At 46.5% G+C, this 22,511-nt stretch overlaps 1 protein-coding gene across 1 annotated transcript in view; it reads right to left on the bottom strand.

The window, feature by feature from the left end:
• Positions 1 to 22,511, bottom strand: part of LOC126095421 (protein O-mannosyl-transferase TMTC2-like) — a 1,040,622-nt gene that overhangs the window by 359,962 nt on the left and 658,149 nt on the right. The window contains exon 15 of the mRNA XM_049910218.1: positions 14,013 to 14,153. Coding sequence (XP_049766175.1) covers positions 14,013 to 14,153 — 141 coding nt within the window. The remainder of the gene's footprint in view (positions 1 to 14,012; positions 14,154 to 22,511) is intronic.

The raw sequence follows: 22,511 nt of genomic DNA, 5'->3' as shown, positions 1-22,511 counted from the left end.
GGCTGCTCCACTCCCGTCCAAGTCAAGCTGTGCCCAACCCAAATTGACTAATAGTGTCTCGCTTGGCCGCCCATCATTCCTCTGTGCCACGCTACGTAGCAGTTTATTCTGTACGCTTTCGTTGTAGTGCTATGAGTAGGGATCGGAAGTCAATGAAAATCATTTTTTACCCGAGTATCATAAAGGTGAGTCTCAACGAAGTAAATACTCACTTTGGGTCATTTTAAGCCAGAAATGGTGGATTTTATTTGTCCTTTTTTTCCTTTTCGGCGTATTTCGGATTTATTTATATATATCGATATTAACGGTTTTCTCTGTAACTTCACCCTCTTTCGACTGATACTCGGTATTCTCAATTCAAACCATCATCGGGTCAAATCTAATACATGGTTTCTATAGTAAGCAAAACCATCTCTGAAAGTCGAGATCCTTTAGACTTCGATACCTGGAGATGTGTATTATGCAGCAATGCCACTTAAAGTAAGGTTTTGAAAGTCTGGTTTATGTAACCTTAGTGTCTCTCAGCCAAATATGACGCCAGTTATACCAATTTTCATTATTTTTTCAAGATGTGTATTGTAGGTTTGCCGATTTCATCCTAAGTGGCCAAAATAGATGATTCTCAATTCCTCAAATGTATTTTAGGAAACACGAAGGTCGTGTTTCATATTACGTTAATTTAAAAAGTATATGCCGGAAAGGCTCTGAGCACTATGGGACTCAACTGCTGTGGTCATAAGTCTCCTAGAACTTAGAACTACTTAAACCTAACTAACCTAAGGACAGCACACAACACCCAGCCATCACGAGGCAGAGAAAATCCCTGACCCCGCCGGGAATCGAACCCGGGAACCCGGGCGTGGGAAGCGAGAACGCTACCGCACGACCACGAGATACGGGCAACTTATGCCGGAAAGAAGAAGTTTCTTCCTACGTCCTAAGCTTTCTTCGCACTACGTTGCATACCATCAGAATGTGGTTTTTAATGTCCACCGAACCATTGTTTTCCTATTTGAATTAATTCTAGCCCTAAATTTAGAAAGCCTATATACTGCTAAATGGATTCTAGTTCTTAGCACGCCTTTCCACAGACACTTCGTCCTCTTTCAAAATATTTATGTAGTGAGGAGACAGCTGGTCAAATTTACGAACATGTCGTAGCGTACTCGAGGTTCCCGAATGAGTGTTAAGTAACGTTTTACACAATTGGCATTGCGGGAGATATTTGAAGCTGCCTCATAAACACACGAATACTTTTCCCCTTCTGGACGTGGGCTCTCTTTTGTGACTGGAACATAATTCACAGATTCTTAATTTCCCCTCAGTCTCCTTGTTTCGATTGTACATTCTGCTGCTCCCGCTGTTCTGATAAATGAACTGCAGTGCAACTACTTACGCAAACACATACAGCGACTGATGGCGCAACTTGTGTCATGTGCAGCAGGCTGAAAGGGTCCCGTGAAGCTTGCCAGGATTCCGGAAACCCATGCTGGCCTGCTTTGACCACCGTACCTCGGTACTCACTCTTGGGTCTCCTTTGTGGCAGATTGAGCTGCTTTAGTTGTTGCGGAGGAGATAGTGGCAGGCACGCTGGAAGGAGGATTTGTGCACCTCTGTGCTGTAGTGGGGACGCAGAGAGGGCAGATGGGAAGAGACAGTGGACAGACGAAGCAACTGGAGCGGCTGGAGACTCTAGAACAGCGATGGGCAAATTCTGTATTGCGGACGCGAGCGACCGCGAACGCTGCGCTGCCTGCCCTCAGGCGCTGTGAACCGGCAGTTCTCCTCTACTTGTCTGCTAACATCGCTCGTTTGTTACCGATGCGCGCGCTGCGAGACGAGCACATTGACCTCCTGTTGCTAGTGTTGTCTCTTTGATACTGTAAACACAGTTATTAAACCGAGATCGTACGGTTTGGAACGTCGGCAGTTTAAATCCTTCCTGGCAGAGCTGGCGTGTGATTATAGCGATGCGCCGAATTTTTACGAAGCACGGAGACTGTGTCTTGGTGTTATTTCAAAACGTTTCTTCAACTTGCGTAGATACGTAGCCTTATCCATGGACAAGAAAGGAACCCCAGTAAAAGAGTTAGATGACCTACTGTGGATTTAGGAGATCTTGCATTGTAACTGACTCCACTAAGCATTTGAATGTCTTGAGTACAGCTTTACAGGGTAGATATCAACTAACTACCGATATTTTTGGCACCGGCTTTGGATTTTAAAAGAAAATTGCTTTTGTGGATGAAGCGACTTCCAGAAAGTCATTTGCGTATTTATCGGTTGTTACACTAGTTATAAATGAGATAAATCTTAAAAAAGGAGACTTTGAGCGAACATTTTGATGAAATTGTTACGGTGCTACAGGCTTTGTTACAAAACTTTGAGAGTATATTTTGTGCTTTAAATCGATTTCAACTTGGTTTAAGCTCTTTTTGCAATTGGTGTTGAAAACGTGCATATTGAAATTAAGTTGGAGCTCACTAACTTTGGGTCATGTTCTCACTGAAAGGTTTCAGTGTACTCGTGTGCTCATTGAGAGGTTTCTCACCGCAGAAAATACTGAAATGTCTTACAGAAGACTTTCCTCGAGAATGGTTTCCGCAGCTGTTTCGCATAGCTGCTCTAATCTGTGGTACACCCGGAACCACATATTTGCGTGAATGTGTTTTTTCAACAATCAAAATAGCGGATCGAATCTTAGTAGTCCATACCCAAGGTTCTCGGGTGTCCAGCCGGATCCGATCGTCGAAGTTCCACGATATTTCGGCGAATAACCGTTCCGCAATCATCAGGTGCTGCTGATGGAATGATCTGTCTGCGCTGTGTCCGTGGTATTTATGTCCGCGGGGTTCCGAGTCGTGCCCCTGCGCGGACGGCCAGTGGGGCGCCGCGTGGTGGGAGGGGTGGGGGAAGCTGCAGCCACGCCCGGTGGTAGGCGCAGTCCATCTCCGTCCGCCGTGGCGGAAGGATCTCGCGTCCGCTCGCGCCGTAGCTCCTTGATGGTTTTTAATAATGGTTTCCAGGCCTTGCTCATTCCCGCTCACGCTGCGGTGAGTGACGCATAGCTGTTTGTCGCTGTTGCTCTTGCTACTCGAGATGTCGGGACGTGGAAGGGGACGCAAAGCTGCTGCCTTGGCGGAGTTGCTGCTCACGATAGCAGGGACTTCCGGCAAGAAGAAGAGGAAGACTGCAGCGCAGTGCTTTCGCTGCCAAAAGCTTGGCCACGTCGCCAAGCACTGCAGCGGCGCAGTTGCGTGCTTGAAGTGTGCGCAAGAACACGACACACGCGACTGCAAAAAGCCGAAGGACACCCCCTGTACCTGCGCCAACTGCGGAGGCGAACATGCGGCCAACGTCCGTTCCTGCGCCTACAGAAGAAACTGGCGCGGGCCGGAGAAGACGCAGAAGCAAGTGACCACCACACACGAAGAGGTGGTCACTCGTACGGAAGACGTCGTCACCAGGCGTCTCAACGACGCCGTACAAGAAGCCATGTCCGCCTTCAAATCCGCCATGGCGGGAGAGAGGGCGGCCATGCTGGCGGAACTGGGCGAGGCTCGGCGTCAGATTGCTGTGCTGACGCAGGAGCTTCGCTCAGCCAAAGAAGTTTCCGCCACAACAGAGGACACCGCCACCCAGACGACTCCTCCACGTGAGGAGTTCGCGACGGTGGCCACGCAGACAGACGAACCTGCCGAAAGGGAGGCGACACAGCACAAGGACACCGAAGCATCAGCGCAAGAAGAGGAGTGGGAAGAAGTCCCGTTCCTCCCGCTTCCAGACATGTACAGCGCAAGCGCTGTAACGAAGAAGGTCGCTGACTCGCTTCGCGATGGTACCTACCCCCACCGCGACAACCCTTATCCTTTCGTTCCACCTAACCTTTCTAAACCTCCACCCCCACATCAACCAATTGAGTATCCAGAAGGCCTTGTTGGTCTTTCTAGGGAGGATTACGATCTGATTAATTCCTCCCCTATCTTCACAGAGTGGGAAATGCGCTACATCATCTTCGCTCTGGTCAACGGAGAGTATGAAAAAGCAGGATACACTATGCCCAGTATCCCAACCGAGGGAGAGCCCTCAGCAACAAGCAAGAAGAAGAAGAAAAATCGTCATATCGACAAACACAAGAAATAGGACATCGGCACTCCTTGCCAGTACAGAACCAACCAACAGTACAGACAGAAGACTCTACAAGATTCCCAGGGGAGTAAAGGCCAACAGGCCACAAACTTCCACTCGAACCTCCTCACAGTGAGGAAGTCACAAAAGGAGCAGCAGCAGCAGGCCTTGCTAAGTTGAAACCCGGTGTCCCTGTTGATGAGGTTATCTGTTACCTGAATTTCTAAAGCCTCCTTGTAGATACTGTCCCAGTAGGCACTTGCGGCCGTCAGGATTTTTGTCTTTTCGAAATTCGCTGTGTGTCCGGTTTCAATGCAGTGTTCTGCTAGGGCCGAATGGCTGGGTTGGCGTAATCGGGTGTGACGTTTGTGTTCCTTGCATCGGTCCTCGATCGTGCGAACTGTTTGGCCGATGCAGGATTTGCCACAGCCGCACGGGATTTTGTATACGCCCGCTTTCTTAAGACCTACGTCATCTTTTGCCGTTCCTAGTAGGTCACGAATCTTTGCTAGTGGTCGGAAGACTGTGTCAATCTTGTATCGCCTTAACAGTCTCCCTATTTTTGACGACACGTTGCCAGCTAACGGCAGAAAGGCCAGAGCTTGCTTCTCTTCTTCGGGTTGTTCTTCATCTCGGTTCTTGCTGCCCTTGTGTTGTCGGAAGGCCCTTTGGATTTGGCGGTTGCCATACCCATTCTTGCGGAACACGGTCTCCAGGTGTTTGAGTTCCGTTGGCAAGTTCTGTTCATCTCTGATGGAACTTCGACGATCGGATCCGGCTGGAAAAATGGTTCAAATAGCTCTGAGCACTATGCGACTTAACTTCTGAGGTCATCAGTCGCCTAGAACTTAGAACTAATTAAACATAACCAACCTAAGGACATCACACACATCCATGCCAGAGGCAGGATTCGAACCTGCGACCGTAGCGATCGCTCGGCTCCAGACTGTAGCGCCTAGAACCGCAAGGCCACTCCGGCCGGCTCCGGCTGGACACCCGAGAACCTTGGATACAGCACATTCGCCGGGAAAGCCTCGGATCACTTAGTAGTCTAGCTGAGGTTCATCTGATTGTATGACAAGCAATCTCGCTCTAAACATTGATCTGCTAGTCAAGAAACATTTAAAAACTATAGCAGAGTAATGAAAACAGATGTTTCTTTCTTCTTAATAAGTAGTAGGCTAACTCCGAACTTCACACTTGTCAGGAAGGTTACATGTATTATGTTAATACATATTTGATTAAAAAAGCATGTGTTCCTTGCTTATTGTTTTATGTCTGTATTGTATCTCTGATCAGAAAATGAAGTCGATGAGAGTGGCACTTTATTCTGTTTTTCTTGGTTTCTGTAAGCTCTCCTCACCCCCCCCCCCCCCCCCTCATGTTAACATTTACCGTCATATCTCACTTCTGACAACTTTATCCAAAATTCTTGAAATAGTAATGTATTCAAGAGTAGCTTCATATGGATATAAAAATGAAGTACTAAGAAAATGTCAATTTGGTTTTCAAAAAGGCTTCTCAACAGAAAATGCTACATATGCTTTCAAAAATGGTTCAAATGGCTCTGAGCACTATGGGACTTAGCATCTTAGGTCATCAGTCCACAAGAACTTACAACTACTTAAATGTAACTAACCTAAGGTCATCACACACATCCATGCCCAGGATTCGAACTTGCGACCATAGTAGTCGCGCGGTTCCGGACTGAAGCGCCTAGAACCGCTTTGCCACCGTAGCCGGCACATATGCTTTCACTGATCAAATAATAAATGCTCTGAATAACCGAACATCACCTGCTGGGATTTTTTGTGATATCTCAAATGCTTTTAACTATGTGAATCATGAAATTCTTCTGGATAAGCTTAAGTATTGTGGTATGAGTGGGACAATGCACAAATGGTTCGCTTCATATTTAACTGGAAGAGTGCAGAAGGTTCAAATTAACAGTACAGGTAGTAGGCCCTTTGTCAACTTTAGCCATTTTCCATATTTACACGTAACTTGTGCTTTACGTCGGAGAAGGAATTCTGTAGTGTGTACTGTGTTAAGTGAGTATTTGTGTGTCCTGGAAATTTAGCGTTGAAATCAAGCTTTCATTCGAATACAAGTGCCGTGTTTGCTGAGTTTCGTATTTACACTTGGTTATTGTGCAAATATGCACTTTAGATGCAGCCGCGCCAACTCGTACTTATAGGAGCCTGGTACATGATTTAATAAACTTCATTATCGAATATTTAATTTGAATTCCGCGAAGGAAATAAAACATAAACATAGTACGCGATTCTATCACAGAAATATACATGTTCCTTGCGCCTTTATTTTTCATTCTGACAGCAAAGCAAAGCAGCAATAAGCGAATAAAACGCGAGATTTTTGTGTCTAATCCACATATACACTCCTGGAAATTGAAATAAGAACACCGTGAATTCATTGTCCCAGGAAGGGGAAACTTTATTGACACATTCCTGGGGTCAGATACATCACATGATCACACTGACAGAACCACAGGCACATAGACACAGGCAACAGAGCATGCACAATGTCGGCACTAGTACAGTGTATATCCACCTTTCGCAGCAATGCAGGCTGCTATTCTCCCATGGAGACGATCGTAGAGATGCTGGATGTAGTCCTGTGGAACGGCTTGCCATGCCATTTCCACCTGGCGCCTCAGTTGGACCAGCGTTCGTGCTGGACGCGCAGACCGCGTGAGACGACGCTTCATCCAGTCCCAAACATGCTCAATGGGGGACAGATCCGGAGATCTTGCTGGCCAGGGTAGTTGACTTACACCTTCTAGAGCACGTTGGGTGGCACGGGATACATGCGGACGTGCATTGTCCTGTTGGAACAGCAAGTTCCCTTGCCGGTCTAGGAATGGTAGAACGATGGGTTCGATGACGGTTTGGATGTACCGTGCACTATTCAGTGTCCCCTCGACGATCACCAGTGGTGTACGGCCAGTGTAGGAGATCGCTCCCCACACCATGATGCCGGGTGTTGGCCCTGTGTGCCTCGGTCGTATGCAGACCTGATTGTGGTGCTCACCTGCACGGCGCCAAACACGCATACGACCATCATTGGCACCAAGGCAGAAGCGACTCTCATCGCTGAAGACGACACGTCTCCATTCGTCCCTCCATTCACGCCTGTCGCGACACCACTGGAGGCGGGCTGCACGATGTTGGGGCGTGAGCGGAAGACGGCCTAACGGTGTGCGGGACCGTAGCCCAGCTTCATGGAGACGGTTGCGAATGGTCCTCGCCGATACCCCAGGAGCAACAGTGTCCCTAATTTGCTGGGAAGTGCGGTGCGGTCCCCTACGGCACTGCGTAGGATCCTACGGTCTTGGCGTGCATCCGTGCGTCGCTGCGGTCCGGTCCCAGGTCGACGGGCACGTGCACCTTCCGCCGACCACTGGCGACAACATCGATGTACTGTGGAGACCTCACGCCCCACGTGTTGAGCAATTCGGCGGTACGTCCACCCGGCCTCCCGCATGCCCACTATAAGCCCTCGCTCAAAGTCCGTCAACTGCACATACGGTTCACGTCCACGCTGTCGCGGCATGCTACCAGTGTTAAAGACTGCGATGGAGCACCGTATGCCACGGCAAACTGGCTGCCACTGACGGCGGCGGTGCACAAATGCTGCGCAGCTAGCGCCATTCGACGGCCAACACCGCGGTTCCTGGTGTGTCCGCTGTGCCGTGCGTGTGATCATTGCTTGTACAGCCCTCTCGCAGTGTCCGGAGCAAGTATGGTGGGTCTGACACACCGGTGTCAATGTGTTCTTTTTTCCATTTCCAGGAGTGTAGAAGTAAATATGAGCGGAATGAAAGTTCAAAGTAGTATACTCAAAAGCTCTGTGCAGAACTCTGCCACAATATTTCAGAAAACTTGAACAAAACAACACAGTTCGTAAAAGCTACGTGCTGTGTTAGCATTCGATGGGAAACAAAATGGCGGATGCGCCAGCCTGTGTTTTTAGGAGCTCTAGTTAATAGTACAAATTTATGCTTGTTTTGTGGCGTAACGTCCGTTTGCAACAGCAAGGCGTAAGGCTTACCTACCCCCTGTTTGCTCTACACAGATGCCACATGTTACGACTCTTGCGTTCCGTTTTGGAAGTTATGACTCTTGAATTCCCTTTGTTTGTGGTTTCCATTTCTGTAAGAGGTTTATACGGCATCTCGCCTGCTCTCTCTATTCATCAAATTTACTCGCTGCGGTGGTCTATTCTTACCACATGACGCACAATCTATGAGCAATGTGTAGAATGACAACTGCCAAGACTACAGAAGAAGAACAGACACGTAAATGACCGGACAGACAGGTTACAATTTTGTGCGAAAAGATGGCAGACGAGAGAGATTTGAACACGGGTCTCCAGCCTTGCAGCCCAACGGTGTTACCAGACAACTACAACGCTATTCTTCTTCTCTCGAAGTTGCATATCATTAGCTTGGACCGTTGACTGTTTCTATTTTGCTTCTTTTCCTACAGTTCAGTACACCTTCTTACTGCTTTCATTCTTGATCTGTGTTCAGTTTTTGACAGGCTGTCCACTGGGCCATCTTACCACTAAACCTGAACATGAAATACGAGCTTTTCGCACACGGAAAAAACAATGCACAAGATATACATTACCGGCCTTTCAAATTGCTACACCAAGAAGAAATGCAGATGATAAACGGGCATTCATTGGGCAAATATATTATACTAGAACTGACATGTGATTACATTTTCATGCAATTTGGGTGCTTAGATCTTGAGAAATCAGTACCAAGAACAACCAACTCTGGCCGTAATAACGGTCTTGATACGCCTGGGCATTGAGTCAAACAGAGCTTGGATGGCGCGTACAGGTACAGCTGCCCATACAGCTTCAACACGATACCACAGTTCATCGCGAGTGGTGGTTGGCGTATTGTGACGAGCCAGTTTCTCGGCCACCATTGACCAGAAGTTTTAAATTGGTGAGAAATCTGGAGAATGTGCTGGGCAGGGCAGCAGTCGAACATTTTCTGTATCCAGAAAGGCCCGTACAGGACCTGCAACATGCGATCGTGCATTATCCTGCTGAAATATAGGGTTTCGCAGGGATCGAATGAAGGGTAGAGCCACGGGTCGTAACACATCTGAAATGTAACGTCCACTGTTCAAAGTGCCGTCAGTGCGAAAAAGAGGTGATGGAGACGTGTAACCAATGGCACCCCATACCATCACGCCGGGTGATACGCCAGTATGGCGACGACGAATACATGCTTCCAATGTGCGTTCACCGGGATGTCGCCAAACACGGATGCGACCATCATGATGCTGTAAACAGAACCTGGATTCATCCGGAAAAAATGACGTTTTCCCATTCGTGCACCCAGGTTTGTCGTTGAGTACACCATCGCAGGCGCTCCTGTCTGTGATGCAGCGTCAAGGGTAACCGCAACCATGGTATCCGAGCTGATAGTCCATGCTGCTGCAAACGTCATCGAATTGTTCGTTCAGACTGTTGTTGTCTTGCAAACGTCCCCATCTGTTGACTCAGGGATCGAGACGGGGCTGCACGATCCGTTACAGCCATGCGAATAAGATGCCTGTCATCTCGACTGCTAGTGATACGAGGCCATTGGGATCCAGCACGGCGTTCCGTATTACTCTCCTGAAGCCACCGATCCCATATTCTGCTAACAGTCATTGGATCTCGGCCAACGCGAGCAGCAATGTCGCGATACGCTAAATCGCAATCGCGAAAGGCTACAATCCGACCTTTATCAAAGTCGGAAACGTTATGGTACGCATTTCTCCTCACAACAACGTTTCACAAGGCAACGCCGGTCAGCTGCTGTTTGCGTATGAGAAATCGGTTGGAAACTTTCCTCATGTCAGCATGTTGTAGGTATCGCCACCGGCGCCGAACTTGTGTGGATGCTCTGAAAAGCTAATCATTTGCATATCACAGCATCTTATTCCTGTCGGTTAAATTTCGCGTCTGTAGCACGTCATCTTCGTGGTGTAGCAATTTTAATGGCCAGTAGTGTATTATGTCGTAATCATACATTGTGTTGTCCTTCTATAATAATTACGACAATGCAAATAATTACGACTTGAACACCGACTTTAGATAGTATATTGGGGAAGTCCTCAGTCCTGTTCGCGAGTAAGAGAATGCGAGCTGCTCGCATATCTTGCGCGACGGCCACATGCATGCCCACACAGTCAGCGGGCCGCTCACGTGCCCAGCCATGCTTTAAGGTCTTCGTAAACGATCATATATTTTGTCAAACTTAACTATGCCTGAAAAATACACGAATTTGACCGTGTACGGTGCTGTTTGGCGTGTTTGACAAACATAGATCGCTTTTGACGTGATGCGAGAAATTTTGATTGACTGAAAGTTTGACAAGCTGGCGGACGCTATTTGTACCGTTGTTTCATGGGTAGTAAAAAAATGGTTTTATTATAATGTATCTCACTGTATGGTGAGTTTCTACACAGTGGAAACTACGACCCAGGATAACAATAAAATTGCGCTGACAGTTAGCAAAATGGTACAGGTATCACATCTTTCCCAGCCATACACTACGCATGAACAGGTTCTGAAAAAAATCAGTATTTTACGAATGACATGCAAGCGGGAATGCAATGAAATAAAAGACATCGAAGTTCTCCGGTTCTTCTACGGGCGATTTAGACTATACATTCCCATGTTCTGATATATTCATGAACTGTCATTAGAGGACCAAGTAGAAGAGAAGAAATTTTCGCATACAGTAGTTGTGCCTTTGTTTTCAATATGAGAGCGAAGTAACTCTAAACAAGTTATTAAACGTTTCACAGTACATCTGCAGAAAACTGAAGTAATCATCAGGTTCTGAGTGTAGCATTCGCATTATGTAACAGGTTTTCATGTGTATATGCTTCTCTCGTTTTAAAAAATTTCCTGTATCAGTCCCTTGTTTTCTTCCTCTTCTTTAAACGCAGGGGCAGAGTCAGTGCTAGAAATGCTGAGCTGCATTTGTAACCATTCCCATTAGTGTCAAAATTTATCATAGATCAAAAGCCTCTGCTTCAAAAGTAAGGTTATATCGAAAAGCTTTCTTGGAACTATTTGAGTTCCTTTGATATATTTTTGGCTAAATAGGAGCGCATTTGACAGATACGTTTGCTTTTTTACGAGGGACTCGGCAAGTTTTTCAAAGAATGAGATTTTAACTCTGCAGCGTGCGCTGATATGAAACTTCCTGACAGATTAAAACTATGTGCCGGACCGACACTCGAACTCGGGACCTTTGCCTTTCGCGGGCAAGTGCTCTACCATCTGACCTAGTCAAGCACGACTGACGCCCCGTCCTCACAGCTTTACATCTGCCAGTACCCCGTCTCCTACCTTCCAAACTTCACAGGAGCTCTCCTGCGAACCTTCCAGAACTAGCACTCCTGAAAGAATGGAGAGCTCATGTGAAGTTTGGAAGGTAGGAGACGGGGTACTGGCAGATGTAAAGCTGTGAGGACGGGGCGTCAGTCGATCTTGGGTAGCTCAGGTGGTAGAGCATTTGCCCGCGAAAGGCAAATGTCCCGATTTCGAGTCTCGGTCCGGCACACAGTTTTAATCTGTCAGGAAGTTTCAAGTTTTTCAAAGTTTCGTTGTCTATTCGACGAAAGCTGCTGTAATCATCGGGTTCTGAAAGTAATATTTCCTTTAGCAGATTTTTCTTTTACTAATTTTCAGCCATTCCCTGGGACGGCGTCTTGTTTTCTTGTTCTTCTTTAAACAGGCTTCCAAAGCCAGTTCTCTACCTGCATTTGTGGCCATTCTCACTGTTATCAAAATACTATCGAACAAAATACTAACAAGAACAGCGTCTGCTCCAAAGTGAGGTTAAACTGACGAACTCTGTGAGACCTGAGTTTCTCCTGGCGTATACAACTTTCAACTAACTTTCGGGAATTCAGCCAGGTAACAGTTTCAGCGACCGCCGATATATGCGTACGGCGCGTGTATATAGCATTACTTGCACGTGCGGAATGGCATATATTGGTCAAACTATCAGGACAGTGGAGGACCGATGTACTGAGCATAAACGGCACACACGATTACAGCAGCCAAGTAGATCTGCTATTGCCGATCATTTCTTGGCTCCTGGTCACCGCATGTTATATGATAACACCGAGATATTGGCATGCACGTCCAGCTATTGGGACAGTGTTATTAAGGAGGCAGTTGAGATTAAATTAGCGAGGAACCTCGTTAACAGTGTTGGAGGTTGTTGTTTAAACTCTGTCTGGAATCCGGCTCTCTCCCTTGTCAAAAAACAGAGGGACAGAGTCAATGCTACCTCAACTGCGAGTTCGTAGTCTCACTATCGATATCTCTGACTTTGGTCATCTTTGGTGGCACTCATAGAGTAAATATCTCTGGAGTGAGCATTCACATGCGCAGAACAGATTTTGTGTTGTCAACATACATTGCCGGCCTGATCACGTGATCTCGGGACGTCGTGTGTTTGTCCGTATAGCGCCCTGTATGTTTCGAATGTCACTACATCCCTAGTACAGACGGATTCTTTTCGTACTTGTCGTGGATTATTTATAAATGTTGCCCAGACATTTTAACAGTATCCATTTGATACTGGGAATAAACCAGCTACGTAACTTTTAAAGGCAAGTGATATTAAATCCTAACTCTTTGCGATAGGTGTCACAGTTCAGATGCACTCGATTTTTGGTAGTTTTCGGTATGATACGGCAATTTATAGTATTACAGAGCCTGACGTACATTTTTGCAGTGATAGTCTTGCAAAACGACTTGACAGTACGCTAGTACTTTTGCAAATGTCTGAAAAACACCGAACTTGCCACACATTAGCGATTATATCCCTGCTAATTCGTCCTTTTTTCTGCTATTTCTGCGTATTTATTTCCTCGTTTTTGCGACCTAAAGCACAATTTTTCTTACTGGTGATTATTTGAAGTATTTATTTAACGCATTTTACATACTTGCTCCCAGTTTCTTAAGTAAAGAGTAGACTGAGTAATCTACATACATAATCGACAAGTAACTGATAAATGCATGGAGGATAGTATTTGCTGAAACAACTAACCATTCCCTTTACTGTTCCACTAGCAAATTTACGAGAGGAAGCGATTGTTTGTAAGCTTTTGCACGAGCCGTAATATCCATTATATAGTCATAAAATCGTAGAAAAATAAATCTACAGAATCAAGCCTTAATTATAATGCGCCTCGAAATTTTTAAACATATACAGTGTCTCTTACTAATATGATAACTATAATTAGAACTACATGGTATGTACCCATGAAAAGTTACTCTCTCTCCATTCACATACTTTTCTTTGCATCCGTAGCAAACAACAGTAATCCACCATCGCTATTACACTATCAACAAACGGTGAAAACACAACAAAAACTCTTGACATTATAAACTTCAAACGCTGCAGAAAGCACACACGCACAGCGGAGTCCCGAAAACACGTGACAGTTCTGGTTTAATGTTGACAACATGCGCAGAACACAATGCTCACTCCATAGATATTTACTCTATGGTGGCACTTGTGTCCAGTGTGTGTGTTATCTTTCCTGCATCAGTCCGAGAACCGAGGTTTTAAGTTTGCATGTACGTCGCCAGTCCGTTGCAGTTTGCCTTGAAAACGGCGGGGAGTTCTCCCGCCGAAATATTGGCGGTCGCTGAAAGTGTTACCTGGCTGAATTCCCGGAAGTTATTTGAATGACGAACTCTGTTTGTACGTGTACAGCCTTGTTTGACAAACGCGCAGCTAGACGAGGGCGCGTTTGACAAACAAGTGCACCCGCTTACGGGAGTGTTTCGAGAGAGAAGCAGCGGCGGCTGGTGAGACTACTCACGTTGCGGGCGAGCAGGCGTCCGTAGGTGAGGTGCGCGGGCACGTGGTCGGGCTTGGCTCTCAGGCTTTCCTGGAACCAGCGCTCTGCCTCGGCATGCCGCCCCAGCCTCGCCTGCGCCTCCCCCAGCAGGTTGAACAGGCTCTGCAACAACAGCAACAGTCGTGTACGCCGAGGAACCACAGACCTCGAGAAAACTCAAAACCTGAAGAGTGAAGGGAGTGGGACAACGACGAAAAGGTGCAGGACGTATGCGTTCTTCCCCCAACATCAAGGCCCTGCCGGTGTGGTCCAGCGGTTTTAGGCGCTTCAGTCTGGAACCGCGCGACCGCTAAGGTCGCAGGTTCGAATCCTGCCTCGGGCATGGATGTGTATGATGTCCTTAGGTTAGTTAGGTTTAAGTAGTTCCAAGTTCTAGGGGACTGATGACCTCAGATGTTAAGTCCCATAGTGATCAGAGCCATTTGAACCATTTGAGCCCCCAACATCAGGGAGTCGTTGAGGATGAAACATGGCAGTCCCTGTCTGGACATGATTCATTTCTCCACCTGACACGAGTTATTCTCTACACATCAGCTGCGTGTAAACCTCGGCCAACAGTACGATTGTGTCTGTGGAGAGAGTGAGAGACCCCAAAACGCACACTTCCGTAATGTGACCGTTGGTCGCAGGTAAGACGACTGCCACACTCACACAACGATGTATCACAATCACTTAGAGACCAAACCATGTACACCGACGTCAACAAACAGAATATCTCAAGCGCTGCATAGAGAGTAGGGGAAAAAAATGGCGCTATCGAGCTCTGAACACGAATCGATACTTTGTAGTCTAACACCGTAGTTACTTAAACGGGACACTGAGGCTGTTCCGGATTGCTGTACGTTGCACTTGTTGTGCTTGAACCGTTCACTTTTTCTATTTTGCTTTTTTTCTACTGTTCAGTACACTGTTTGACCTGTGTTCACTTTCTGACGGTCTGTCCACTGGGCGCTCTTACCACTAAATCACTAAATCTGAGCGGGGGGTGGGGTGCGGTGGGGAGTTTGCCTTGTAAGAAAGCCAATAAGCTTCATATTATAAGTACGTAAAATTTAATATTGTGAAAAGAAAACCTGTCTTAGTCAGCTGGTGGCAGGTCATTTGTAAATGGCAGCAAATAAAAATAATAAAATACATCGACTACAATCTATGTATTAATCATCAGTTACTGGCCTCAGAAGTTTAATTTGTTTATTCTGACTTACACAATTATTTTACGTAACTGATAAGGCAAGGGCACGCTTTTACATGTAATATTGATATTGCACTTTGTTTTCACATTCAGATGTACGTGTATATCTGTAGGACGAGTCTGCTAAGATAGGCCACATAAAACACATCCAGACTGAATAAATCCGTAGCGGAAAATGTGACGAATGTTTTGACGCGTGCAAGTAGTTTTTAACGTTTATCCAGCAACAGAATCCTTCATCGACATTGGAACAGTGCCACAGGAAAAGCTCTTCTTGAGAAGTTTTTCCATGTTGGTTAGTACTTCGTAAACAAAAAAACAAAACAAAAAAATTATCAACACGGGAAAAATCAGGAATAATTGAAATCTGGAACAAGAAAACCGGGGCTACATGTGGTTCAAACCCAGAAGAGAGTAGGGTTTTTCTTGGAAACTACACTTTCTTAGTACGACTAAAGTCTTTCTTATACGAAAATTTTCTACACTGGTAAAGATTCCGAAGGGAGAGATAACGACAAAAAGTAATATCTGAAACACTTAAAAATCAAAAGTAAAAACAAGTTCACGATGGTGCTAGACGCCCCAGAAAGAACCAGCCATAAGTGAAAAGGGATGTAGTTTTCCCCCAATAATTGTTTAAAATGAGAAGCCTGTACACCTCTTGAAACTCATCCTGAAGATGAGATTTCCTGCATATATAAGCATTAGCACGTGTCAGGAAATATTGATTTTTTTCACTTTTGTCGCCTAATTTATTTTGTGGTATGTGTAGTGTAGTCCAATGGCTCTGTGGATAAATTGCAGATCACTAATTGAAGTGTCTGGGATTGAAACCCCAGTCGGTGCCAAGAGTTTTTCGTGTCATTCAGCACTCCTTGCACATTTGGCACTGATATGCCAATATGAAAAACGTCTAAGAGCGCAGTGGTTCGAAGTTCACATTAAACTGTATGTCCCACGAATGACTGGTTCGACGAATCTTTTCTAAGGTCGGAGGAAGGCAAGGCCGTAAGACATCCAGCAGTAACACGCGTAGAAAAGCACTTTCTCTTTCATGGCAGTTTAAACTATCTTCATATTATCGGCAAATATCATCAAGTGAGGTGGCAAAATGGATGTGGACTTTGTGTTTATGAAACGTTACAATGAAACGCACAAGGAAGGCTGCATAAATTCAGTTTCGTTTCAGCCATTACCATAGCCACTACAATCTCTTCGTTCGCTTTCTACAACGGATCTCAATCAAATATAAAAAAATGTAAATGTCTAAAATACACTGCTAGGTTTGAAATTACACCAGCAACGATGATAAATAACTAAGTTGTACTTAGTGTCCATATCCAGTGTAGTGGTAAGAATACATGGTTAAATTTATAAATGTGAAGGCTACGAAATTTTACACGGTGAGCTGCTACCTGTGTCAACAACAAAGAGTCTACCCCGGCTGGGAATAGAGTCAAGCCGAGATTCGGTGACAGCTACATGTACGTCACTCCACGTTGTTCCTACTCCATGAAAGAGCTCGTCAATCGTAGTGATTGGGAGTGATGGCATGCCAGTCTCTCGCCAAACCATGACCAGATGTTTCCAATGGCAGAATGATCTGGCGAACGTTCTGACCATGGCAATAATAGAACACACTCCGCATAGATGCAGATCAGAATGGCATAGGCTGCATGCGGTCTTACTTTATCTTGTTCAAAGATAACGCACTGAGATTTTGAAGACAGGACACAGCCACTGGCTTTAACATGTCATAAATGTAGCGCCTGCTATTCAGATTACCGCTTATGTGAACCAGAGATGTTCGTGTTGTACACCCAGTAGCATCTCATACCATACGCCAGCTGCTGGGCTGTACATCGGTGACAAATGAAATCTGGCAACGTACGTTGTCAGAGCCTCCAGACACGAAAACGTCCATCATGATTCAGTATCCAGAATGAGAAATCATTTCAGAAGACGGTGCCGTTCTTGTGTCCAGTCTTGTCGTTGGGCATAACACTGACAGCATGCCTCTCTCTGCTTTCGCGCCAAATAATGCTGCAATAATGGTCACCGTGCTGACTGCCCATAATACTGCACACGCCGGGGAACTGTCCTTAGTGATACTTGTGCTGCTGCAAACTCTCGCGAATGTATGAAATATTCCCACCATTTCATTAATTCAGTTTCAACAGACAACAGAGCGCCTGTTCTAACAACGGAAGCGGAAAACCAGTATTTGGTATCGATAGCGCTCATGTAATGCGCAACAGTCGCTTAAGTGACTAACTCCTTGCGCACCAGCATACAGGGACCGTAAAGAAGTAAAATTCCAGAATGGCCAAATACGGATGGCATAACGCACTAACCGCTTGACCAACCACACGCAGGGCAACTTCACCGAACTTTCTAGCAGAGCGGTATGCAAATGGGCCCTTGTAAATAGGAGCCGCCTGCACTAGTGTGGGGAAACATCAAGCATATGACGCCGTCTCCATGACGCTCGTCAGTCTGAAATGGACTTAGTTTATTCCGCTAGCCCCGGCCAAAGTAGGGCGCGTATCGAACTTATAGAAGGTCCAGCTAGCTCATTATAGATAAGAACTTGTAAATAGTGAAGTGTTCCGCGGGTACTTGCAAGCAATGAACTCACACTGGTAGTTAAACATTTCTACCCTGTTTCCTGAGTAGCTCTACCGACTTCTGTACCCTGCACCATTCAAAGCTTGCTTTTCACCTGTGGTCGGGGAATAAGCAGGCGGCCAACCGCAAGTTAACCTCACCGAAATTCTTTGTTCAAGGTAAGGTCTTCTGTTGCTCATCTCGCTATCCTTGTCACTCCCGCTCATGACACGGCAAAACACGTCATTTGCTAATTCAAAGTACATGGCGTGGCTGTATGAGCCTCCATGGCTGAGCAAACAGTACATAAGTCCTCTCGGGCGCTAGTCATATGGGGCCTCTGAGATACGCCCTGGTGTTGAGTAACGTCCTCCTAAGCTCATCAATTGTATGTTTGTATGTCAGTCATGGAATCCCGCCCCTTCTAGAAACAATATCAAAAGGTTCAAATGGCTCTGAGCACTATGGGACTTAACTGCTGAGGTCATCAGTCCCCTAGAACTTAGAACTACTTAAACGTAACTACCCTAAAGACATCACACACATCGATGCCCGAGGCAGGATTCGATCCTGCGACCGTAGCTATCGCACGGTTCCAGACTGAAGCGCCTAGAACCGCTCGGTCACCCAGGCCGGCCCAGAATGGCCAAATACGGATGGCATCACCCGCTAACCGCGTGACCAACCACACGCCGGGCAACTTCACCGAACCTGCCATCAGGGCGGTGTGCCACTCCGGCCGGCAGAAACAATATCACCAAATAATAAACCACAGTGTCAGAAAGCAACGACACCATCTAATTCCGACTTGTGGTGGAAGATATTTTCGCTTCTCACACGAGGTATAGCATCTCACAGACAAGCAATCTTAAAATGTGATTTCCGAATGAGAATCGCATCTGCATGTTTGTGCTTTAAATACAGACTGTAGACGGCGTTGCTGACACCCACTTTATGCGACTATGCTGAACCGCTAATCACTCGTATGTACAGCGAAGCATGCAGTAGGCATCAGGCCAATTTGACGTCTGCTCCATGCTGCGTTCATAGGGTCGCAATTTTAATGGCTAGTAGTCGATGAAAAGGGTTGGTCAGGTGGAGCTCCTGCATTACCAGTAGCAGGCATAAAAAATAAGCTCCAGTCGCAAACCGCGCTTGATGCGAGCCAGCTGTAATGAGTGGACCGTCCAGTGCGGTTACTCTACGCGTCCCTCTTCCTTACGGGGAACAGCACCACGCGCTTAATGTTTAACGCTGGCGCGCTCTGGGATGCGCCGTCGTCTAGTCGGCAGGCTGGCATTACCGACCTGCCGCATTCAAGCGTAATAAGCCGCACACGCTTCCCCCACACTAATGAACGTCCCAGGCCGAGCGCAAGCGTCCGGGTGCGGCTATTTTCTGCAGGGATTAGCCGTTAAAAATTCATCGAGCCATCTCGGGTCGTCTTCCATTTCCCGCCTCACATGAATATGAATGTAAACAGAAAATGCGTTTAGAAGCTGCTTTACAACAGAGTAGCGCAGATATTGCTAGCTTGCAATTACCGTTACAGCTTCCCAAAATGTGGAAAATGATTTTACCAGAGGTTTGGAAAAAATAACTAAATGAAACGTATATTAACTTAGTTACTATGCATACCACGCTCCCCATAGTATTTGATTCGAGATATGCTGGCTCGAATCCAGATGGCGGCACAAATTATCATCACCAGTGTCAAGTCAGTTGAGGGAAGGTAAGGGGTTGTCTTATCACCGGACTATGAGCCACGTTTGGGCGTAAACCGCACACTCTCTGTGGTATCGATAGCAACTCATAGTTTCAAAGGTTGGCACTACCACGAGACACAAACGACAGCGCCCTCTAGCCGGTGCTGTCGCGTTCTACGAGCTCCGCGACTGCTTCGCCCTTTTTCATCGGGTGCAGCCAGACTGGAAACTTCGCTTCAGTTTGCTCTCCATACGACGGGTCGAAGACTTCGCATCTGTACAAAGTTATGTACTTTTTCTTGCACCAGTAAACCATTTTTACTCACTGCAGTACAGATGTATTTTTCCTGCTCCTTCTCCTACCCAAACGCCGCCTTCCAGTCGAGTTACAAAACTCTCCAGAGAGTCTAAGTAAATATACTGATAAGCCGAAACATTGGGACCACTGCTCCCTGCAGGCCGGTGTGGCCGAGCGGTTCTAGGCGCTTCAGTCTGGAACTGCGCGACCGCTACGGTCGCAGGTTCGAATCCTGCCTCGGGCATGGATGTGTGTGATGTCCTTAGGTGAGTTAGGTTTAAGTAGTTCTAAGTTCTAGGAGACTGATGACCTCACATGTTAAGTCCCATAGTGCTCAGAGCCATTTGAACCACTGCCCACTGTAAGGCTGTCGCAGGTCCGGATCCTGCCTCGGGCGTGGATGTGTGTGATGTCCTTAGGTTAGTTAGGCTTAAGTAGTTCTAAGTTCTAGGGGACTGATGACCTCAGATGTTAAGTCCCATAGTGCTCAGAGCTATTTGAACCATTAGAACCACTGACCACCGCAACGCTGGTTGCCTCCTGGTAGCGCTGCGAGCACATGACGCAGTAAGACAAGTAAAAATAATGTAAGCCGAGCAGAGACGGATGGGAAATCACCCTAGCGAAGATACGCGCTGCAAATGGAGCGACTTTGCCAAAGGGCAGATTATTATTACGCAGAGCCAGTGAACGAATATATCGAAAGTGGCGAAGCTCGTCGACTGTTCACGAGCTACTGTCGTGGGCATCTATGGAAGCTGATAGAAGGGCAATGAAACTGCCACTAGGAGCTAAGTGGTCAGAAATCCACGACTCTTCACAGAACGTGGGGTTTGGAGGGTTGTCTGCTCTGTAAAGTAGGATAGCTGGTGATCTGTGACATCTCTGCGGAAAGAGCACAATGGCGGTGCACATACATGTTTTTCGCAGCACACCGTTCGTGGTACATTGTTGAACATGGAGCTCTGCAGCAGACCATCCCTATGTATTCACATGACGACCCAACGACATAGTCTGTCACGCCTATAGTGGGCTTGGATCATCGAGTTTGGACCATCAATCACTGGAAACGAGTCGGATCGTTTGATGAATCACGTTTTTGCTTCAGCATGTCGATGGTCGTCTCCACAAACGCCGTGATCCAAGCGAAATGTGCACCTCGCCACAGGCGCAGGTTGGTGGGAGCAGTATTGTGCTATGATAGACATTCTCCTGCGCTTGCATGGGACCTGTCGTAGTAATCGAAATCACCATGTCAGCTGCGGAACACCAGCATCACTTCACGCATGATGTCTTCCCTGACGACGATGTCATCTTTAAGCAGTGTAATTGTTCATGTCTCGAATCCAGAATCGTGCTACAGTGATACGAGAACCATGAGAGTGAAATCACGTTAACGTCTTGGTCACCAAATTCGTCTGATCTGGATCCGATGCTTCCCAGCTGGGTCGCTATCTAGCGCCTTCACCGCGTACACAAATATGCGGCCAGTTATTTATGGAAACTACATGACTGGTGCCTAGACATCTGGTGCCACTTAGCTCGACAAATCCACCAAAGAACCGTAAAATCGGTGAGACGCAGAATCGGTGATGCAATGCATTGCAAAGATGGCCCAACAAGCTAATAAGCAGATAGTCATAATGGTTTGGCTCGTCATCGTCCATTGAGAACACTGACACTGTTTATGGTGATCCGCCTGCGTAGCCTAGTTTATACACTACGTTTCGAAGCTAAGTTTGGAAATTGTGCTGCTAGCCACTGGGCGTGCGCGGCCTGCACTTGTGACAGCCATGACCAAGACTATTCAGTTTTGGGGCTTTCCAACGTTGATGACACGAAACTATGAGTAGCAAGTGTTTCAATAACTGCGGTATGGAGTGAGGAACTGAGGAAATTGTTGGTTTTTCGGCAGGTACGCTATCGATAGACTCTTGTGGGACGCTAATGTTAATCATTGTAAGACCAAAGTGCGATGCGGTCCTGAATTTGGAGAATTCTTCGTAACGAACATCGAAGGATTAACGATGTCGGAATTACTGAACAAAATACATTCTGTAAGGAAAAATAAGACATAACGTATTCTTTTACACGTTTGGAAACCTTTGAAGATTCTCTTCAGTCAATCTCAAGCCATCTGAAGAGACTGACTTCCGTAAGGGCACAGTTGTGCTGTAAGTGCGAAAACTACACAAAGAATATAATAATGAGCTACCGCTAGGAATAGAAAATTTAAAAAGTACGAGGCGTAAAGTTTCAAGTTGGTGATAAGAAACTTTCCAAGCACATGGAATCATAAACATCCGGAACAAATTTGTCAATTGTACACTCCTGGAAATTGAAATAAGAACACCGTGAATTCATTGTCCCAGGAAGGGGAACTTTATTGACACATTCCTGGGGTCAGATACATCACATGATCACACTGACAGAACCACAGGCACATAGACACAGGCAACAGAGCATGCACAATGTCGGCACTAGTACAGTGTATATCCACCTTTCGCAGCAATGCAGGCTGCTATTCTCCCATGGAGACGATCGTAGAGATGCTGGATGTAGTCCTGTGGAACGGCTTGCCATGCCATTTCCACCTGGTGCCTCAGTTGGACCAGCGTTCGTGCTGGACGTGCAGACCGCGTGAGACGACGCTTCAT

Source organism: Schistocerca cancellata, chromosome 8, assembly GCF_023864275.1.
Source record: "Schistocerca cancellata isolate TAMUIC-IGC-003103 chromosome 8, iqSchCanc2.1, whole genome shotgun sequence".
Taxonomy (NCBI): Eukaryota; Metazoa; Arthropoda; class Insecta; order Orthoptera; family Acrididae; genus Schistocerca; species Schistocerca cancellata.
This window is presented reverse-complemented; position numbering and strand designations above follow the sequence as displayed.